The sequence below is a fragment of the Plecotus auritus genome, assembly GCF_963455305.1.
Source record: "Plecotus auritus genome assembly, chromosome: 4".
Lineage (NCBI taxonomy): Eukaryota > Metazoa > Chordata > Mammalia > Chiroptera > Vespertilionidae > Plecotus > Plecotus auritus.
This window is the reverse complement of record NC_137775.1, coordinates 185,188,506-185,210,804: the sequence shown is the minus strand read 5'-3', so window position 1 is coordinate 185,210,804 and position 22,299 is coordinate 185,188,506. Positions and strand designations below refer to the sequence as shown.

Here is a 22,299-nt window from a genome sequence, read left to right as displayed (position 1 = left end):
TTATAATATTCAAATATTGGCCTACTCATTCATCAGACTGACTTGGTGCTGCAGTCTTTACCAAGTATAATCGCCTCCCCTTCAAACACTCCCCTCGCTAGCCTGCTAGAGGAAACGGGCAGTTGCAACTATGTGGTACAATTAATCACAGAATTATTTAACACTGAGAAAGAAAAGTCACATCAAAACCACTCCTGATGGAACAATTTTTCCAGGAAGAGAATTCTAACTACACCTGGCACACCCAAGAGCCCAGTATCACTGTCAAGAGGGAAGCCAAAATGCACTTTAAAAGGAGAGGGGGGGGCATATATATCAAAGTAGAATAACTATGTATATGCATTACACTTCCACATAACGCCTGCAGCACTCCTTCCAGGGGCCTGCTAGGATCATTTCATACTGAAAACACGGCGCCCCAAGCAGTAGCGGTGTCTGGTAGCCAGAACTTCCTTGATCCCTTCCTGTTATGTCTGGCTACGTACTGTGCTCCATCTGCAGTCCTGTTACACCTCCCATGTCATGTAACTTTAATGCAGAAATAATGGAGACTAACTCTTATGGGACAACATAAAACCTCGTTTGCTTCCCTCTTTTCCATGAGTAAAAGCAAGACTGCTTATCTGCACTGCAGCCTGAACAGATCAGGCCAATGAAATGGACCGTCTTTGAAATCTGAAGCCCTGTGTGCAAAGTGAGAGCTCAGTGGCAACCTTTATTTTCTTGCCTGCTAGCTGAAGCTGGGTGTTTCAACTCGACTCCCCAAAGCTTCATTATAATTTTAAAGTATATCATGAGATTATTACAACCAGCTTTAGATTTGTACTGAAATACTCAAATTCCCATATATTGTGATTTTTCCCTCTAATGGTTGGGACTGAATTTACAGTAAGAGGGAATAAATTACTTTCAATGATGACCTTAACTGATTTTTTTTAACCTAAAACAAATCATTTCGATAATAATATGAATATGGTATTTTACAAAAGTTAGTGCAAATTTTATCAGCTATGTGCAATCTTGCAAAGTAAAATATAAATATTATTTATTAATAATAGTTTTTTAATAACCCAAATTCTAATTTGATTAGTTTACTTTATGTTATTAAGCTAATCACATACTTCTGTTAAAATATTTCTCATATAAGTGCATTTTCACCTTCCAAATACTATGCAACTAAGGTTGTTGGCATCACCAAAACTTTGAGTAAATATTGCCATTATTTTGAAGTGTTTTATATATTTATTATTAATGAATTAACATTGTTATCTAATATTTACCTTAAAATAGCTAATATGAAGATAGACCACCAAATAAAGTCTATGTCTAGGAGGAAAATAATCAAAGTAGAAGATTCTTTCTTTTTATATATATTTTTTAAATTATTTTTTAATATATATTTATTTACTTATTTCAGAGAGGGAGAGGGTAAGAGAGAGATAGAAACATCAATGATGAGAGAGAATCATTGATCAGCTGCCCACAACCCGGGCATGTGCCCTTGACTGGAATCGAACCCAGGACCCTTCAGTCCACAGGCTGACACTCTACCCACTGAGACAAATCAGCTAGGGCAGAAGATTCTTTTATAGTGCCTGTCATTTATCCTAATATTGTATAATTCAAAGATAAGTGCTCGAACCTCTCTCAAAGAGCTCAAAATCCACTAGAGGACTCAAAGGAACAAACTTAATGAAATTCACATTATGGTCAGTTTTACGGTAGACTCATAAACAAAGGTTTGGAGGAATACAAAATGGGTTAACAACTCACACTGACCCGGACAAGTTCAAGGGGTCAGACCCGGGATGGCATTCCCCCATAAATTCTAAACAAGACAACGAATAGGCCCACAAAAGAGCACGCGTGGCATGCTGACCAGAGACAGGGTGGGTTTGTCGGGGCACAGAGAAAACAGACCATTTAGAGCTCCGTGGCAAACACTTTGTGTCCCTTGCTATTTCTTCATTTTAGTAAAATACGATACCAGAGCATACAGGTAAATCACCAGTCACTTGAAGAAATCACTTGTCGATGACGTGATTTTTTTTTTTTAAGAGTCATGGAGCTTCATTCTTTCTCTTGATTCTGCTGAACGGCAAGTGTCTATGGGAGGAAACATGTAGTATGCTCTCCACAGTCAGATCAAGGAAATGGATCATCCTTAAAGAGGTTTCCATAGTTAAAACAGCAGTCCGTAGAATTAAATACTGCCATTTGCAACAACCAATGGACCTTGAGAATATTATGCTAAGTGAAATAAGTCAGTCAGAAAAGACTAAGAACCATATGATTTCACTCATACGTGGGATTTAAGACTAAAACTCGTGGACACAAATGGCAGTGTGGTGGTTGTCAGAGGGAAGGGGGTCGGGGGTGAATGGGGTCCTCATATATGGTGACAGGAGAAGATCTGAGTTTGGGTGGTGGGCACACAGTGCAATATGCAGGTCCTATAACATAGACACCCACACCTGAAGCCTGTATGATTATATTAACCAATGTCACCCCCCCAAATTTAAAACAATAGCAGTTTATAAAAACAGTTAATTCATATTATAATACCAACTCAATTCACTGACCACATTTCAGTTCAGAAATTCATTTAGTTCTAAGTTATTTTTCTTACCTACCTTCAGGACTTCGATCTATCCATCAGAGGCAATGCAGAAAGGTTAGGGGAGAAAGAATGCAACAAGTTAACTATGGTAAAATTACAACACAAATTTAATACATATCTGCTTAAAAATATAAATTAAATTTTTTACAGTTCTCACTGATTATTTAAATTGCTCTCCAATAAAAATGAGTTAAGGTTAATCCACAATGGACAAGGAAAACATGAATAAATGAAATCTAACAATGTATCTGCACTTCCGTTCTCAGAAGTCCATGGGAGTGTGCTACTCCAGTGCAAAAGCAGCAAAAAGAGATAAAGATATACGCTATAGCCAAACCACAAATCAAACCAGGTACGTAAATGGAATCAACAGCATTAAATGCATTGTTGGGAAAACAGTTGCATGAAAGACCAAATACATAATCAAAATGGTATTTCCAGTTAGTCTTGCGTATATTATCATTTCAGCCAGTAGATACCACTATGCTGTAATGTCTTTGGGGAAGTGGGAGCTTGTCTTGCCCTTCTTTTACTTCTATCAACTTTTTTTTACTTTAATTTCTAATATACTTTCAACCAATTAACGCTATGCTCTTTTGTTTAGCAATCATTTATAGTTTTTTTAAATTCTGTCTATAGAAAAGCATAATAGCTAAAAATGGTACATGCAACAATAAGCTCACAGACTTATTTTACAAGTTTATAATATATTTGAAGCATTTTGTCCACTTTGAAAATGTGCTAAAGTTATAAAATCAACTCAGAGCATAAAATTGTCAATACATAAGCCTGAAAATTCCCTTAGGCAAAATAAAAACTACAATAATTATTTAAAACATTGCTAAAATAAGCAAAGTGGGCATCAGTAGAAAGAAAAAAACTAAGAAAACTATAGAAATATTTTTAAAATGTAACATTGCTGAAATACCTTATTATCAGTTACACTACATTTAACCATATTCTTGGTTAAATGACAAAAAGCAATGATGAATTCTCTTCTACCAATCAAATGTCAAACTGTGACTATGAGAAATTAACTATACAGGAAAAATATATAAAATTGATTGACTCAATTAAATTGAAACATAATCATTGAATCTCAACTGGACTAAAGATAACCTTTTCCCCTTTTTTTCCAGCTTTATTGAGATATTATTGACATATGTAAGTTTAAGGTACACAATGTGATGAGTTGATACACATATATATTGCAAAAAGATTACCACTATAAAATTAGCTAATATCTCCTTCTCGTCATATAATTATCATTTTTGTGGTGATAACATTTGAGATCTACTCTCTTAGCAACTTTCAAGCATATCATACAGTACTGTACATTATAGTCATCACACTATACATTTAGACGACACCCACCCCCCCTGGAACTTAACTCATTCTAGAAGTATGAATCCTTTGACTAACATCTTCCCCTTTTACACACCTCCCCCGACCTTTGGCAACCATCATTTCATTAAAGATAACCTTTTTAATCTAAAAAGAAGTTGTTGTTTTTAAATACAGATCGAATTATACTAGGTCTGCTCTTAAACTGACTAAAGGGTAATTAGTCACTAAAACAATATCTAAAACTCTGAATATTAATCTAATGTTAGACTAACCCATAATAGTCTTTCATTTATTCAAACTAGGTTTTTCTCTTTAGTTCAAATAGATAAAGTATGACTATATACCATTCTTCTAGTGAGAGTAAAAGCATATCATATTTACTATTAACTGAAAAAATAGAATCAAACATTATGTATAGAACTCCACTAAATAGACTTAACACTAATTATTCATAATACATTAACGTAACTTGGACATACAATTTTATTTAACACTAGAAAAGAATATTTTTTCATTTAATAATATTTTACAACGTGTTTCCCCATCTTACCACTTAAACATTTCACTCATAACTACAAGTGCAAAGGAGTGATTAATCTTGTTTACCTGTTGGTCTGGCATAAGAAACAACAGCATTTCCTTCCAATTCAGGTGGAGCATAACTTCCTTTCAGAAAAACAGAAAAGGCCACTGTTCTAGTCATCTCTGGTGCTATAAGCAATGTGAAAGTAATGGAAGTTACATAATTATGGACAGTGATTATTAACAACCGCTCAAATTAGGCCTATATTGTATGCCAGCTACTGTCCTAAGCACTTCACATGGATTAATTCACTTAATCCTCACAATGACCCTATAAAGGTGGGTGGTATTATTGTCCCCATTCCTTTCTTTTTTGTTATTGTTGTTGGGGGGCCGGGGGCGGGGGGAGCGTGCAGGAGGAAACTGGCTAGAGAGAGTAAGAGGCTTGCCCAAGGTCATATAGGTAAGACACAGCTGGGAACTGACTTCAGAGCAAGGGTGCCAAACACTACACTACTGCTTCTCTTTGCTCAGGTGAACAGGCAGCATGGACAGGGACAGGGGTACACAAAAGGGCAGGAGACTGTGGGAGTGGGGAGCAGCACTTTATCATGGTCAGGACAAGACTGCAGGGGAAATCCAAGGAGGGGACTGGACTTGATGAAACTACAACTATAGAGACAGCAGATGGCACATAGCCTTCTGTAATCACGCATTTGATCTCCAACCTGCGTTAGAAAGCCCTAGCAGGTTTGTAACTGGAAAAATAAATTGTTCAGAATGTGTTTTAAAAAGATAAATTGAAAGTATTGTAAAAATTTAGAAAATAGCCCAGCCGGTGTAGCTCAGTGGTTGAGCATCAACATATGAACCAGAAGGTCACAGGTTCAATTCCTGGTCAGGGCACATGCCCAGGCTGTGGGCTCGAACCCCAGTGGGGGGCATGCAAGAGGCAGCCGACCAATGATTCAATTTTTCTTTTTCATCATTGATGTTTCTACCTCTCCCTTCTTCTCTGAAATCAATAAAAATATTTTTTTAAAAAAATAAAAATTAGAAAATAAAATGAGAAACCAATTGTTAGGTATCACGTCCAAGGCTACTTCGGCCATTCAGCCATTCCTTCACTCATTCAATGAATAATTTACTGAGTTCCCACTATCTAACAGGCATTCAGGTAAGAGTTGGTTATACAAAGGCAAAAGAGAGAGAGATGTCCTTGACTTCGTGAATAAGACATAGGCTCCCCAGCTAAACTGTTGCAGTAAACAAAGAAAGGTAATTCAGAAATCACTTTAACAGAATCAGTGACAACTCAGATGTAAATGGGAGAGGATAAGAGATTCTATGCCGAGTAAGAGTGGCCCTACTTTAGGCATTATTGCAGATACCTTACATAGATTCATTTTTTTCATTAAATCCTCAAGACAGCCCTACAAGAAAGACATCATTATCCCTTTCTGGAGATTAAAAAAAAAAAACAGAGGCTCCAAGTAATTACTAAGGTAGTTTGCCCAAGGTTACACATAGAGTGAGAGTCAGGGCCAGGATTCAAATTCCGGCCAGACTCCAAAGTCAATATTCTTTCTTCAAACATTACTGATTCAATAAATAGCTCACTAGAGAAACACTAATAAAGAAAGCCTTCCAAATTACAGTGTTTAAGTACAATTACAGGTCCACCTAGTTAAGGAAAGCCCTTGGAAATCTGTAATTACTTCAGACTCAACAACCTTTCATTGAATGTCCATGCTTGATGCTTAGAGGGAAAACACCATAAGCCAAACAACACAAGCATTAATTTCAGGAAGATACCAGTCTCACAATTCAGACAAGAAATATATACATAAAATGAACACAGTAATAAAAAAAATTTAATTAAAAAAAAAGACAACCTCAAACTATGATAGACTTTAAGCCAAAACCAAGCACTCACCGGTAAATTCAAAAGTGAATTGGTCACGTGACAATACCAAAGGTGGCTGCACGTAGACTGATAATTTGGCTTTTTGCAATGCCACTCGATTCTGCAGTGTGACCTAAGGAAATAGAAATTGTTAGTAACTAAAAATTATACTCTATCCAAATTAACAAAATATCACAACTAATTAAAAATCACTACAAGTAATTAGGAAACATCATCTGAAAAAAAAGAGAAGCTACAAAACATAACATGTAACCTAAGTGGTAGATTGAAATGTCCTACTCAGGTAGAGACTGGCCCTGGAGTTAAACAGACTTTTCTCCAAAGAAGACACAGGAAAGGCCAAAAAGCACATGAAAAAATGCTCAATATCTTTAACTGCTGCAAAATACAAATTCAAACCACAATGAGCTACTACGGTACTACACAGCCACTAGAATACTAGAATCAAAAGGTCAGATAAAATAGGTGTTAGAAAGAACGTGGAGAAATTAAAACCCTTATATATTCTGATGGGAATGTAAAATAGTACAGCCACACACAAAGTCTAACAGTTTCTTTAAACATTAAACATAAATTTACCATACAATCTCACAATTCCATGTCAAGAGAAATGAAAACATATGTTCATGCAAAAACTTGTACAGAAAGGTTCAAAGCAGCATTATTCATAATAGCCAAAAGTAGAAACAACCCAAATGTCCATCAACTGATGACTGGATAAACAAAATACAGTATATCCATACAATGAAATACTAATCGGTAATAAAAAGAAATGAAGTGCTGACACATACTACAACATGGACAAACCTTAAAAGTAGTACACTAAGTAAAAGGAGCTCAACACAAAGAAACACATCCTATCTAATACAGAGTAATATGCAAATTGACCATACCTACGTTACACCCACAAGCCATGCCCACCAGCCAATCAGGAGCAAGTATGCAAATTAACGTAACCAGGATGGCTGCGGCCACGGAGAGAGCAGGAGGCTTGGGTTTCCCGGCAATGGAGGAAGCCAGGCTTTCCACCTGCCCTAGCCTGCCTTGGCCTCCGCTTAAGGCTACAAAGTTTCAATTATAGAAGATAAATAAATCCCAACAAAAATGGCTGCAGCCACGGAGCGCGCAGGAGGCTTGGCTCCGCTCAAGGCTACAAGGTTTCAATTATGGGAGAAAAATAAATCCCAGATACCAGGGCCTCTGCTTGGGTCACCGGGGGGCATGGCCGGCCTGCAAACCACCACAGGCCCCTCGCCCAGGCCGCCCCACACCCCAAGGGAACCCCCACCATGACCCAGGACACCCTTCAGGGCAAACCAGCCAGCCCCCACCCGTGCACCAGGCCTCTATCCTATCTAATAAAAGAATAATATGCAAATTGACCATCACTCCAACACACAAGATGGCTGCCCCCATGTGGTCAAAGATGACTGCCCCATGTGGACACAAGATGGCCACCACAAGATGGCCAGCAGGGGAGGGCAGTTGGGAGGGAGCAAGCCTGCAAGGGTGGGCAGTTGGGGGTGAGCAAGGGTGGGCAGTTGGGGGTGAGCAAGCCTGCAGGGGAGGGCAATTAGGGGTGACAAGGCCGGCAGAGGAGGGAAGTTGGGGGCGACCGGGCCTCCAAGGAAGTGCAGTTGGGGGTGACCAGGCCTGCAGGGGAGAGCAGTTGGGGGGGACCAGGCCTGCAGGGGAGGGCAGTTAGGGATGTCCAGGCCTGCAGGGGAGGACAGTTAGGGGCAAACAGGCTGGCAGGGGAGCATTTAGGCATCAATCAGGCTGGCAGGGGAGTGGTTAGGGGGTGATCAGGCTGGCAGGCAGAAGCGGTTAGGGGCAATCAGGAAGGCAGGCAGGCGAGTAGTTGGGAGCCAGCAGTCCTGGATTGTGAGAGGGATGTCCGACTCCCCTTTAGGCCCAATCCTACCTGGACATCCCTCGAGGGGTCCCAGATTGGAGAGAGTGCAGGCTGGTCTGAGGGACACACACCCCCATGCACGAATTTCATGCACCGGCCTCTAGTATTGTATGATTTCATTTATATGAAATGTCCAGAATAGGCAAATCTATAAGGACAGATATAGACTTGCAGTTGCTGAGGGATAGAGAGGGATTATGAGGGAGGAGTGGGAGAGAAGGGAGCAGGAAGTGACAGCTAATAGGAATGGGGCCATTTTTAAGGGGAATGAACATGTTTTCAAGTTAAATTATGGTGATAGTTCAACAACTCTACAAATATGCTAAAAATCACTGAATTATGTACTTTTAATGAGTAAATTGTATAGTATCTAAATTACATCTCAATAAAGCTATTAAAAATGTTCTACCATTATCCAGGTGATTACTTTGTAAGTTATATAAATGCCTAATCACTGTGCTGTACACCTGAAACTAATATATTGTATGTCAACTCTAATTAAAAACTTTTTTTCATTTTAATTAATTTTTCTAATTTAAATTTTAATTTAAAAATGTTCTATCAAAAGCAAAAGAAAAAGTATCTGCCCTCAATGGCTGATAAATAATTACATCATGAAATATTATATGTGTTCATTCTTCTTTTCATATAGATGTGACATCATGAATTATTTATCTTATCCAGTATCAGTATATTACATTGTACACAATTCAATTATTCTCTAAAGATTTCCTTACTTTGCCCAGCCAGTGTAGCTCAGTGGTTGAGCATCGACCTATAAACCAGGTGGTCACAGTTCGATTCTCAGTCAGGGCACATGCCCAGATTTCAAGTTCGATCCCCAGGGTGAGATGTGAAGAAGGCAGCCAATCAACGATTCTCTCTCATCATTGATGTTTCTAGCTCTCTCTCCCTCTCCCTTCCTCTCTGAAAACGTTAAAAAATATATATTTAATAAAAAAGACTTCCTTACTTTTCCTTAAGGAAAGTAGTCTTGAAATTTCTCTTAAAGTAAAAGACTTGTATTACCTATTCCTTAATTATATATGTACTAGAGGCCCAGTGCACGAATTTGTGCACAGGTGGGGTCTGGCAGGCCCAGCCCTAATTGAGGCAGATCGGGGCCCAGCCTGTCGGGAGGAGGAGACAACGAAGGTTGGCTGGCTGGCCTGCCCTGATCTGGGCCCGATCAGGGCCAGGCCGGCTGAGAGGAGGGGCCTTGGGAGATTGGCTAGTGGCCTCACCTCCAATTGCGGGTGGGGCGGGTGGCGCGACTGAGGGTGAGGCCGGCCGTGGGGGTGAGGCCGGCCGATTGGGGGTAGGGCCAGCCGGCCCTGCCCCTGAATGGGGTGGGGGGAGCTGATTGGGGGTCAGCGGCCAGTTGCAGGCCAATGGGGTGGTGGGGACTGATTGGGGGTGGGGCTAGCCGTGGGGAGGGACTGTGGGCAGTGGGCTGGCCAGCCCTGCCCCTAAATGGGGTGGGGGGACCAATCGGGAGCCAGTGGCTTGGGGGAGGGGCCATGGGTGGTTGGCCAGCTGACCCCAACCCCTACTGGGGTAGGGGGATATTGGGGCGGGGCCACCTTGGGGGAGGGGCTGTAGGTCAATCAGGGTGGTGGGGGCCCATTGGGGGCAGGGCCAGCCAGGGAGAGAGGCTGCAGGAGATTGGCTGGCCAACCCTGCCGCCTACTGGGTTGGGGGGGGGGGGCGTCAATCAGGGGCAGTGCTGGCCTGGGGGAAGTGCCACGGTAGGGGTTGGCCAGCCACCCTGCCTTCGATCTGGGTGGGGGAGACCGGTCAGGGGTGGGGCCAGCTGGGTGAAGGGGCCATGGGATTTTGGCCGGCCCTCCCTATCCCCCCCACTCCCCGATTGGGCCAGTTTGCTGGCTGCAGTGGCCATCATAGCGATTGGTTGTTCCGGTCGTTACACATTCCAGTCACTGGCTTTTTATTTTATTTTATTTTTTTATTAAGGTATTATATGTGTACATATCTTACCATTGCCCCCCCACCCCACTCCCATACATGCCCTCACCCCTCAATGTTTTGCATCCAATGGTTATTCTTATATGCATGCATATAAGTCCTTTGGAGGGGCCTTGGGATTTTGGCCGGCCCTCCCTATCCCCCCAACCCCCCGATTGGGCCAGTTTGCTGGCTGCAGTGGCCATCATAGCGATTGGTTGTTCCGGTCGTTACGCATTCCAGTCACTGGCTTTTTATATATATAGATAGCTTAGATACATATCAAAGCACTATATTTTCTTCTATGGCTTAAACCAAAAAATATCTGACATAACTAATTCTAGAAAATGTCAAGAATGGCAGCATTCACTGCTGCATTTCTAAGCTGGCTGGACTTCTAAACTGGTGCTCTCGCTTGATGATGCTGGAAACCTTCCCACTCGGGTTCGAATCAATAGCTAAGAACTCAGGGTAGGAGTGTCTCGGGAAGTAGCTGGAGATGGGGGAGTGAGAGAAGCTGAGACTTCTCTCACTTCACCGGTGGAGGAGCAGCATAGAAACCATCAGCCTGGTGACCTTTCCTGGCCAATGAGAAGGCATCATTTTCACACTGTCAAAGAAAAAGCTTAATGATCTGGCTTCCGATGGGCATGCTCTCTCTTTGGATCGTATCTCCTAAACGGCCCAGTCTCTTCGAATAACCTCTCCTGGATGAGAGCACATGGCTGGTAAGACAGACTTTCACAGTAGACCTGGGTATCGCTCTTCAGGTGACACCTAGTACAGTGGTTGACAAACTGCAGCTCGCGAGCCGCGGTTTGCCGCTCTGTTGACTAATGAGTTTGCCGACCACTGACCTAGACTCTCGATTCCAATAATTACAGGATGTTGTTGTTCCTTGTGATTAAGCCCCTATCCCAGTGGTCGGCAAACTCATTAGTCAACAGAGCGGCAAACCGCGGCTCGCGAGCCACATGTGGCTCATGAGCCACAGTTTTCCGACCACTGACCTAGTATAACCAGAGCTGAGGAGCATTCTCTACCTCACACCTTTGCTGTGGAGCAGTTCAGTCTAGTTACTAGGCACTAGTATATGAGACAGATACATTTCATTATTAACTGGCATAATGAAAGGGCTTACTTATTTTTAAGAAAAGTAGTTCTAAAATTTCTCTTAAATAAAAAGCATGTATCACCTATTCCTTAATTATATATACATACATACATATAATAGAGAAACAATATACAGCAATATACAACTGGCCCACAAACATTATATATATATATGTATATACTAGTAACCTGGTGCATGAAATTCGTGCACATTAAAACGGAATTAGAGGAAATAATTTAATATTGTTATGTGCCCTTTCTCTATAATAGAAGTGTCAGAGATGAAAGAAAATTAGTAAAATGTATATGAAAACCTTCCTCCTGTCAGAGTCTGGGGCTCACCACGGGACCCAGAGTCAAGTCCCCGCCCACCCACATGCACCTCAAAATCGCGTGAGACCCAGACTCAGCCGCCCCCCCCATTGGGCTATATCCAGACCCAGCCAGTCCCACCCTTGTCAAGCCCTGCTGGGCAGGAGGTGTAGCCTCAGGTCCCCTGGCCTGGCACCAGGATGGGGGGCGTGGCCTGAGGTCCCCTAGCCCAGACCAGGGCAGGGGGTGTGCCTTGAGGTCCTCCGTCAAGCCCCACCAGGTGGGGGACACAGCCTGAGATCCCCTGTCAAGCCCCACTGGGTTAGGGGCATGGCCTGAGGTCCCCGCCAGGCAGGGAGGTGCAGCCTCAGGTCCCCCAGTCCAGCACCGGGAGGGGGGGTGCAGCCTCAGGTCCCTCGTCAAGCCCCAGTGGGCAGAAGTGCGGCCTGAGTTCCCCCGACTCAGCACTGAGGGTGCACCTTGAAGTCCCCCGTCAAGCCCCGCTGGGTGGGGGGCATGGCCTGAGGTCCCCTGTCAAGCCCAGCCAGGCAGGGGGGCGCAGCCTCAGGTCCCCTGACCCAGTGCTCGGGCGGGGGGCATGGCCTGAGGTCCCCTGTCAAGCCCCGCCAGGTGGGGAGTGCAGTCTGAGGTCCCCAGGCCTGGTGCCGGGGTGGGGGACGCAGCCAGAAGTCCCCTGTCAAGCCCCACCTGGTGGGGGGCGCGGCCTGAGGTCCCTCAGCCTGGTTGCTGGGGCAGGGGGAGCAGCCTGAGGTCCCCTAGCCCAGCACCAGGACGGGAAATGCACCTTGAGGTCCCCTGTCAAGCCCCGCCAGGTGGGAGGCGCAGCCTGAGGTCCCCTGTCAAGCCCTGCGGGATGGGGGGCACGGCCTGAGGTCCCCCGGCCTGGCGCTGGGGCGGGGGGAGCAGCCTGAGGTCCCCTAGCCCAGTACCAGGACGGGAAGCGCACCTTGAAGTCCCCCATCAAGCCCCGCCGGTTGGGGGGCATGGCCTGAGATCCCCTGTCAAGCCCCACGGGGGCAGGGGAGAGCGTAGCCTCAGGTCCCTGCTGATTGCTCGTTAAGGCTCCTTATGGGAACTTGGCCTCAGCTATGGGTGCAGCCATCTTTGTGATGGAGTGATGGTCAATTAGCATATTCCCTCTTTATTAGATAGGATAATTAGATTCAGTAAATATCTTGAATTAATTTTAAACAATGTGGATATTTGTACAACTTAAAAATAAGTTCAACATGAAATACTGACTTGCACAGTAAAATTTTTAAAAGACAACTACTGATGCAGATAAATACAATAAACACAGCAAATGAACAATGAACCCTCAGTTGTTACTTTATCAGCCCTGAGAATACATGAGGGCAATCTGCATTCCACGAACAAAGCTTCCTCAGTGACGTCTGACCATTGTAAACCTACTGCCTTTTTAGTCAAACCCTGATGGCAATTATGAGAAGAAACCAGATATGCACCACAGACAACATTCTTTCAAACAGCTAGTCCCCTGAACAAATGGAACACAATTTAAATATTTTCTATTAATAATAACACGATGCTAGCCTAAACATACATTTTTTAATCACATTGATAACCATTAGCAGCTTTCTATATTCATAGAACCATACTAATAAATTATGTATGTGCATTATCTCATTTATTATTTACAACATGGTGAAACAGCTACTATTACTATATGCCATTTTATAGAAAAGAAAAGTATGGCTCAGAGAGGCTAAATAATTCGCCCAGGGCCATTCTGTTTGTAAGTGGAGGAACCACAGTTTAACTTCTGGCTGCCAGAATCCAGAGCCCATGCTCTTAATCAACTGGGGTTAAGTCTCAAAACAACTCTGCACATGAACAAGTACCCCCATTTTACAATTGAAAGACAGAGCTTCAGAGAAGCTAAGTGCGTGCCCAAGACCATCATTCCAGTATGTGCAAGAGAGCTGAAAACTCGGTTTTAAAAGTGGACATGAACAATCTTGGACGTAGTCGTGGGCCATGTGTAAGGGAGCAGACACACTGACTGCCTGACCTGGCAACGTGAACTCAGACAAAGGTCACACAGCTTTACATTGTCACAAAAGTGTCTGCATTTGGTTTAGAGGCACAACCGTGAGAGCTCTCCTGCATGGACTTACAGAACCCCAACAATGGCGAGGCCCTTTCCAAAGTGAATCAAGGAGATGTGGGACGAAAATAACTGCAGTAACAAAGAAGAGCTGTGTTTGAGCCAAAAAAAGAGTTAAAGACTTGGCTAGATCGTAAACTTCATATTTTAAGAGAAAAATAATTATAGAATATTAAGGGGAAAGTATAAAACATTAATACAAGAATTTTCCATGCTCTTTTCTGCTCCTAACAAAATGAAATATGATCCTTAGGAAATAGAATACTGAATTTTTATCCTCGGTGTATAACCAGGACTCCAAAGGCCAGGTCTGAACAAACCACTCTCCCATCAGGCACACATACTCAAGGTAGCCACATCTTCGCTCACGTGGAACGGATGGAAACATTTTCTCAATTAACAGGATTTATTATGATGGAAACATGCATGCTTATATATCTTGGCTGCTGTTGTTATAAAAGGCTAGAAGGGGAGATTTATAGCAGAAATGTGTATAGAACTGTCAGAGCGAATCAGGAAGGCATTGTGTCTGCTGCGGAAGTCCGGCGGACCGTGTGCAGCCCTGTGTGGTGCCTTCTTTCTCCTGCTCTTACAGTGTCTGTCAATAAGGAGCGTTAGGAATGGCTTAGTCGTTCTCAAACGCAGTAACCCTGCCAGTGAAGGAGACTTTCCCGGTAGTGTCACGCCAGCATTTGGAGGTGGCTATTCCACCTGATAGCCTAAGAGCGGCCTGGGACAGAAAGGTGTGTTTCCTTACAGCCATCAGCAGTAGCTGGGGGGAAATTAGCATGAGCAATGTTATCTGGTTGAGGTACAGGACTTTTCTGCCATTTATAGTGTGTGCCTGAGTTATTATGTGTATGTGTCTGAACAGTATCAGTAGATAGACATAAAAAGGGTTTCCCCACACAAGTCTATAGATCATTCCTGGAACTCTGAAGGGTTTCTTTTTTCTTAAGTGTTTGATTTCTTGCCACTAATGCTTTTCCAGACTCAGAAGTATTAATGAGATAGAGCCTTTGATTGAATAGGGGAGGGAGACTGGGGAAAGACCACCCTTGTTTCCAGTGGCAAGAATCCAAAAAAATTAGCTTAGGAAACTGTTAAAAGATTGGGCTCCCTTCAACTTCTACCACAGAGCCCCACACTAGGGCCACCCGCTGGGCCCAGTGTAAGCGAACACAATTGGTAGAGCCTGGTACCCTGTCAAGCTCCTCCAAGGACAGCAACCCATAATCTAAGAAAATATGAGGCCCCGTCCAAGTTTTGACTGAGCGAATCGCCAAGATCCACAACTTTCCCTGGCTCCAAGCTCTGGGCAGTGATAAATATTGTCAGCTTAATAATGTGCTGACTGATTACCACACTTTAATCTAAATGCCTTAAGAGGGTTCTACGTTTGAGTCCTAGTCTAAAATTCTACAATGACGGGACTAAAAATTTTAACCAAAACCACATCCTTCTTATTCTATTTTTTCAGGACTATCAATTTGTCACTACTCTACTTTGTGGCTTCTTCATTTAATATTTTCTTGCTATAAATACACCCCTTTAAAGCTAATATTATGGCAGATAGATGGCTGGGAATTCTTTTCAAACACATATATAGTCATTCCTAGAAGAAAGCTATTATTACCATGCACATAATTCCTTAGTATATATATGATGCGTCAATCAACTGGTTGGTCTATGTGATGACACAATCCCCTTAGCATATTCAAAATGCTAATTGTTTCTAGAAAAAAGACCCTGGATCATACAACACATTTAAATAATGGTAGGAATAAGTCATAACAATTGTTTCTATTATGTACATATTGCTATGAATGCAATTATCGGTTTCATATTTGTAGAAAGCAATGAAGGTTAGCAATTCACCCCCCAAGGCTGAGGAAAGCATACAAATTCCAAGTGTTTGCTTGACATTTCCATTGGCTGTTAAAGGGTGACAAACATGATGAAATGCGTACTATCGTGTGCACATCACAGTCTAGAACCATTGTACAATACCTTCACTGTGACTGAAGGGACAAGGTCAGTTCCCACTTCAACATCAGGAGCTTGCTGTAAACACACAGAAGGAAGGAAGGAAACAATGGCTTCAATATTACATGCCAACACACACTTCTCACCACCAAAATCGGGAACCAACTGCAAAGGACTCATCACTCCAATGACAGACTAGAAGAGTCCATGTGACTTTTCAGATGTCTTCATCTAGAAAGTCATGAGCTAATATTCAAACACCCACCCTCCCCCCCAAAAAAGGTCACAGGTCTTATTACCAAGCTCTATTGCCAAATTTACTTGAATGATGAAACTAATTAATTCTATTAACTCGTTCTTTATATTACACAGAAGACGGCCTCCTTGTATTTCCCAGATAAACATTATGCCATTCTTTTAGGCCCTTTTACTTTTTAACTTCCAAAGGTACTTTATTCTTATTAGTAATATGAATATGTATCTAAGACATATAACTAATAATAAAAAGACTGAGTGGCCTTACACCTAGAAAATAAAAGTATGAGTGTGATTTTTTTTTTTCACCAGCTCATATCATAAACTAGTTCACTCTTTGAACATCAGCCCAGGCTACCTGGTTCTACTTCTTAAGAAATTCAGAGTATTGTATAATAGAGAAAACATTTTCTTATAATTTATAACATTTTTATGTATTTTATTTTTTAGAGTGAAAGATTGAGAAAAATTCTCACTCTGTGACAGAATAAAACAGAGGGAGGACATATTTTTTAGTAATACTCATATGAATTCCTGGGGAACAATTAAGGTCCTAAATCTATATTCAACCAGTGAATAGATCAACTGTACTTAAACTTGACCTAGTTGGGATCTTTTAACTAAGAAAAACTAAGCCACATCTAAGCCATGGGGATTGCTATGATATAATGGGCATGAGCATAATTAAGAGTTGGAGATTCATATTATATTTATGACTCCATAAAAACCATATATAAACTCGAATCCAACTCCTCAATCAAGAAGGTAGGATAGCAATGCTTGCCTCCTCTTTATATAAAAGACCCCATTCTAATATAAATTATATTATGTTTTCAGATGTGTACTTTCATGTTAATGATTCAAAATAAAATATTAAGCCAGGCTTTTGGGGATAGTATTACTTAAAACCCAGGAAATGTTTTACATTTAGCTGTCTAAGTGTCTAGAAAAGAAACAAACATCTCCTGTTTCCTGCTCTTTTCAATCCATTGTCTGAACACCTCAGTACTTCAAGTCACCCTTTGGGAAATAAGACTATAGTCAGAGAGAAATGGCTTTACAAAGACACCACAGCACCATAGCCACATAAATCGTTGGGCTAATGTTTTCCAATGGAATGAATACGATACTCTCAAGAATCTCTTAGGAAGGAAAAAAAGAACGAGACAAGGAAAATGGAGCTGAAAGAGACACCTAGTTAAAAGGAAACAGCACTCCAGGTTGCCAGCAGGGAAATATACATTACAATCTAGTGCTAGTACCTAAAGCCTTTTCCTTCAAAGATCAAAAGTTGCCAAAGAACAGAGAGGGAATTTCTCATTCCAAAAAGCCTATGTTTAAGAGAACCTAAAAAAAAATTATATAAGTTACCCAAAGGAAAAAAAGAATCATTCCCAAGGCAAGAAAATGTGTGTACATTTGTCAGCTAACTAAGCAGAAGTGTTCCACCAGACTACACCCTTCAGGTAGAGTGAGGAATGGTGTGTGTTGAACGGCCAATGTTAAAACAGTGCCTCCACTATGTGACCAGCTGGGTGAATGTTTCTTTCATATGGAGTCCTATTTTTTTAAGTGTACCCAATTTACTGTACTATAGCAATGTTAACGTGATTTTTATCACAACCTGGGTTGGCTGTTATACTAAAATTAATCTCGGAAAACTTATGACAACTACTGACTCTATTATGCTCTGATACCTAGATATTAAAGTCATTTCTTAGGCAAAATTATATAATTACTAGAGGCCCGATGCACAAAATTCATGCAAGAGTAGGCCTTCCTTCCCCTGGCTGCAGACATCGGCTTCCCTCTGACACCCAGGACCCGGGCTTCCCTCGCATCCCCGGCTTCGTCCAGAAGGTCGTCTGGAAGAATGTCCAGTCTAATTAGCATATTATGCTTTTATTATTATAGATATGACACAAATACAGTAAAACCAGTGAATTTGATCACTGTCTAAATTGATCAGCTTTTGGTATGGACACATAAAAACTTAATAGATTTTGCCCAAACAGGAGGCAGTGAGACATAACCAGTCAGAATCTAACAAGTGCTTACAGAAGACTAAACAAGGAGATGGGGTAACATAACCAAGGACAGTCCCCCTTTCATCCTTCTTGTTTCTCAGCTTTATTCATTCACTCAGAGAGTTATCTACTGAGCACCCATATAAGATAGGACCCCATATAAGATAGTGCTGTTTCCTTTTAACTAGGTGTCTCTTTCAGCTTCATTTTCCTTGTCTCATTCTTTTTTTCCTTCATAAGAGATTCTTGAGAGTATCGTATTCATTCCATTGGAAAACATTAGCCCAACGATTTATGTGGCTATGGTGCCGTGGTGTCTTTGTAAAGCCATTTCTCTCTGGCTGTAGTCTTATTTCCCAAAGGGTGACTTGTAGCAGTGAACAACACAAGTAGTGAAACATAGATGGTGGCGATGATGGTGATGGTGGCGGTAGTGGTGGTGGTGGTGGTGATCATAATGTTGGAAGATCTAAAATGTAATTTGATGATGATGATGCTGGCTAATTATCATAACAATTCAACAAAGGGGATTCTATTATTTTTCTCATTTTGCAGATGAGAAAATTGAGACTAAGAAAAATGAAATAACTTGCCCTGGGTCACACAGACAAAAATGGTGGGGGGAGGAGAAGGGAGGGAATAATTCCTGGCCCAACTGTTTACTCTTAAACTACACACAGATACCCCATCACAACCACCATAATGTATAAAAGATTGTAAATTATCAAACCCTGAGCTAGACCTTTTATAAACATTATTTCATTGAACCTTCAACAAACATCTTGCGGGGTCAGTATTATCCCTCTGGATTAGAATTAAAGTTAAACTTTAAAATAAGGTAGATTCGGAATAATGGTGACAACTCCTTCTACTGTTCCCCTCCCCTTTTTTAGACAGATATCTGCCCAGAAACTCCTTACTGCACCCAAGAGGCAGAGTTGTTTATTTCCAGAAAATAACAAAGACTGTAAGTTGTTATCCTCCCTAAAGCTTCTATTTGAAGGCCTATCATTTAAGCCAATAAATTTTGACCCCAATTTAGCAGAGTCCCCACTATCACCAACCCTTTCAACGTCTGCAAAGACACCTACAGACACGGAGTCGAAGTTAGGAGAAACCATGGCAGAAATTTTCAAGTCATCTTCTCTCTCAGTCATGGGCCAAACACCTATAATTTGAAAAAGAAAGAAAGAAATTCTTTAAAAAAGATATTTAATCATAAAGTAAAACCTGCTTTATAGTTTTTAAGGGTTATCTATACCATGTATCCAAAACAACCATAAACATACACATTGAAGAAACTAATGCATTATAGAATTAGAAGCTTGATGCTAATTCTTCCCCCTCTACAATATTTGAAGGGAAAAACTGTCTCTTTCTCCAAAGATAGTAGCTAAGATGTGACCTAATGCCTAACCAGTATTGGGAATTTCAATGCCTTCTCCTTCACTTCTGGTGGAAGCCGACATTAGTACAACCCTTTTGAAGGTAAGTTGGTTTGAAAGTAATTACTTTTGAAGGTAAGTAATCTCACTGCTTGGGAGAAGAAATGTTAGGTGACAGGATCTGTACATTTTACATTTTGATAGTTATTACCAACTCACAGACACGCCCAAGGAAGTTCTCTGCTGCTGGTACTTATTAAAAACAAAACAACCTAAAGCTCTATATTCCTATTAATAGGGAAACAGTTAACTAAATTATGATATATCCATGTTGTGCAATGGTCTAAACCCCAGAGCTATAAGTAAGAGTGCTGTCTATCTTTACATACTGATAAGAAAAGAACTCTAAGATATGCGTATTAGTAAAAAATAAGATGTAGCACAGTGTGTTTATATGCATTTGGAAAAAAAATCACAAAAACATGAACATTTTCCTAAAGAATACACGACACACTTGATAAAGGTTGCCTTTCATCGTGTGGAATAGGACCTGGGGTTTTACCTTTTTAGTACTGTTTGAGTTCTTTTCACCATATTCATATTATTTTCACAACTTAAAATTTCACTATTTAAAAAAAGTTTATATGTATAATAAGATATTATGAACAAGTGACAGAGATCCTAAATAAGCAAGGAACATAAATAATACTTATGCAATGTGTGCGTGTGTGTATGCACACATGTATATGACACACTGCTGGCTGCCCACCTACCATCCACCTTCATGCCTCCTTCGTTACCAGAGTCCTGATTCTGTTGAGACATTCACCTTCACCTCAAAGTCACTGGATTGGTCAAATCCAATTATGCTTACCTCATTCCCCTGACTGTTGGTTGTTTTAGGCATGAGCATGGGGCTTAATCCTGGCAGATTCGATGCAAGAAAAGTTGGGCGTAGGGGTTGAGGGTTTCTGGTACATGCTTTTGGGAAAGCTATTCTTCCCTAATAAACGGGGAGACTCAGGAGAAACACCTCCCTTCCTCCCTGGAAACCGTGCTTGCACATGTGCCTGGGACTGCAGAAATCGCCAGGGACCCTGAGAGGAACACCCCACACAGGCTAAGGAAGGCCGACTGGACAGATGGAGAGCCCTGGACGCAGCCACATGAACCATCGGGGTCTGGCAAACAGAAGACCTGCCTGCGCTTCCAGCAGGCACTCCCACCGGCGCGGCAATATTTGGAATAGGAATTTCCATGACTTAGTGAGAGTACAGAAGGCGGCTCATCGCCCACCCAATAGCCACCCTTCAAGAAGCCCAATTTCATCCTAGGCCACAAAGTGCTCCGCTAAAACCCTGAATTCCCAGCCTCTTCCGCAGCCCGGCGTGGCCAGTGAGATGAGAAAAGCTGCTCAGGTCAGGTGTGGCTCCCAGGAAGGACCCTTCAGGGGCTGACTCAGCCGCAGAAGTGAGGGCAGCAGTTCCAGAGGCCACCCTGGACCAACAGAGGCCCTGGGGGGAGGAAGCGGAGTGCCTGATGACCGTGCAACTGCCAGACCGACCCCGGCCTGCCATCGCCGCTCTGCCTTCCCGGGACATAAACACACCGCCTCGTTTAAGCCACTGTGTCTGGGTATCCTGTCACACGTAGCCACACACAGCCAAACACATCCCAACAAGGCCACCAGGTGCAAACGTGCCTAGGACTCAACGGCGGCGGCAGCTTGGTTATCCTGGACCCACTTCATCCGGATGCGGACTTTCACTTACATGCCCGGGGCTTGCTGCTCTGTCCCTGCCTGAAGGCACACTGTGTGGGAGCTTATCTCACTATCCTACCCATTCCTCCTCACTTGCCCAAGTAGAGCATGACCAACTGTCTAAATCATAGGGAAACTCCACCTTTTTTAAAATTCTTTTTTTAAATACATTTTTTATTTATTTCAGAGAGGAAGGAGGAGGGAGAGAGAGAGAGAAACAACAATGATGAGAATCATTGATCGGCTGCCTCCTGCACGTCCCCCACTGGAATCGAGCCCGCAACCCGAACATGTGCCCTGACCGAGAATCGAACCATGACCTCCTGGTTCATAGGTCAACGCTTAACCACTGGGCCACATCGGCCGGACAGGTAACCCCATCTTTGAAAGTGCCTACTGACAGCTGTTGATGCTGGTAATAGAAACGCTTGGCAGGATTCACACTAATGAGTTGGGCACAGAAAGCTTCAAAATCCATGAGCCATACAGGAATTGTTACTATAACTTCATGCTTACAACATACATTCCTCATATAACTTACACACATAAAATCAGGTTCAAAACCTTTTTTATTACAGTAGATAATATGCACCATGTGTATAACAAAATGTACTCTTTAAATTGGCTTTAAATTTTGCTGCATTTCTAGCTTTGAAGAAATAAAAAAAAAAAAGCTTTAAGTACTGACCATAACCCACAAGACTGAAATTTTTTGTTAAGTTGAAGTCACTATACGAAAATAAGTGGCATTTAAATGAATAATGGGGTCTTCAAAAAATTCAGTTTCAACTTCTCAGAATCTTCTATAGTGAAACATTTTGCTGCTTTACATAATTACAGGTATTTTAATAAAAAAAAATAGGCCACAGATTTATAAGGGTACAGAAGACTACATTTTTCCGTATCTCGAATAAAGTAGTTTAAAAGTCTCTCTTTCTAAAAAGTTTCTCTTTGTTTCTTTTTCAGGAATAAAACCTACTGATGGTGGGGAAAGGGCAGAGCACTTCAAATATC

General features: G+C 41.9%; 1 protein-coding gene across 2 annotated transcripts in view; it reads right to left on the bottom strand.

The window, feature by feature from the left end:
- Positions 1 to 22,299, bottom strand: part of BBS9 (Bardet-Biedl syndrome 9) — a 337,699-nt gene that overhangs the window by 179,491 nt on the left and 135,909 nt on the right. For both annotated transcript variants that reach the window (XM_080663780.1, XM_080663781.1), the window contains exons 11-15: positions 19,230 to 19,306; positions 15,881 to 15,934; positions 6,426 to 6,528; positions 4,574 to 4,678; positions 2,634 to 2,648 (exon numbers count right to left, since the gene is read on the bottom strand). In XM_080663780.1, the coding sequence (XP_080519906.1) occupies positions 2,634 to 2,648; positions 4,574 to 4,678; positions 6,426 to 6,528; positions 15,881 to 15,934; positions 19,230 to 19,306 (354 nt within the window). The remainder of the gene's footprint in view (positions 1 to 2,633; positions 2,649 to 4,573; positions 4,679 to 6,425; positions 6,529 to 15,880; positions 15,935 to 19,229; positions 19,307 to 22,299) is intronic.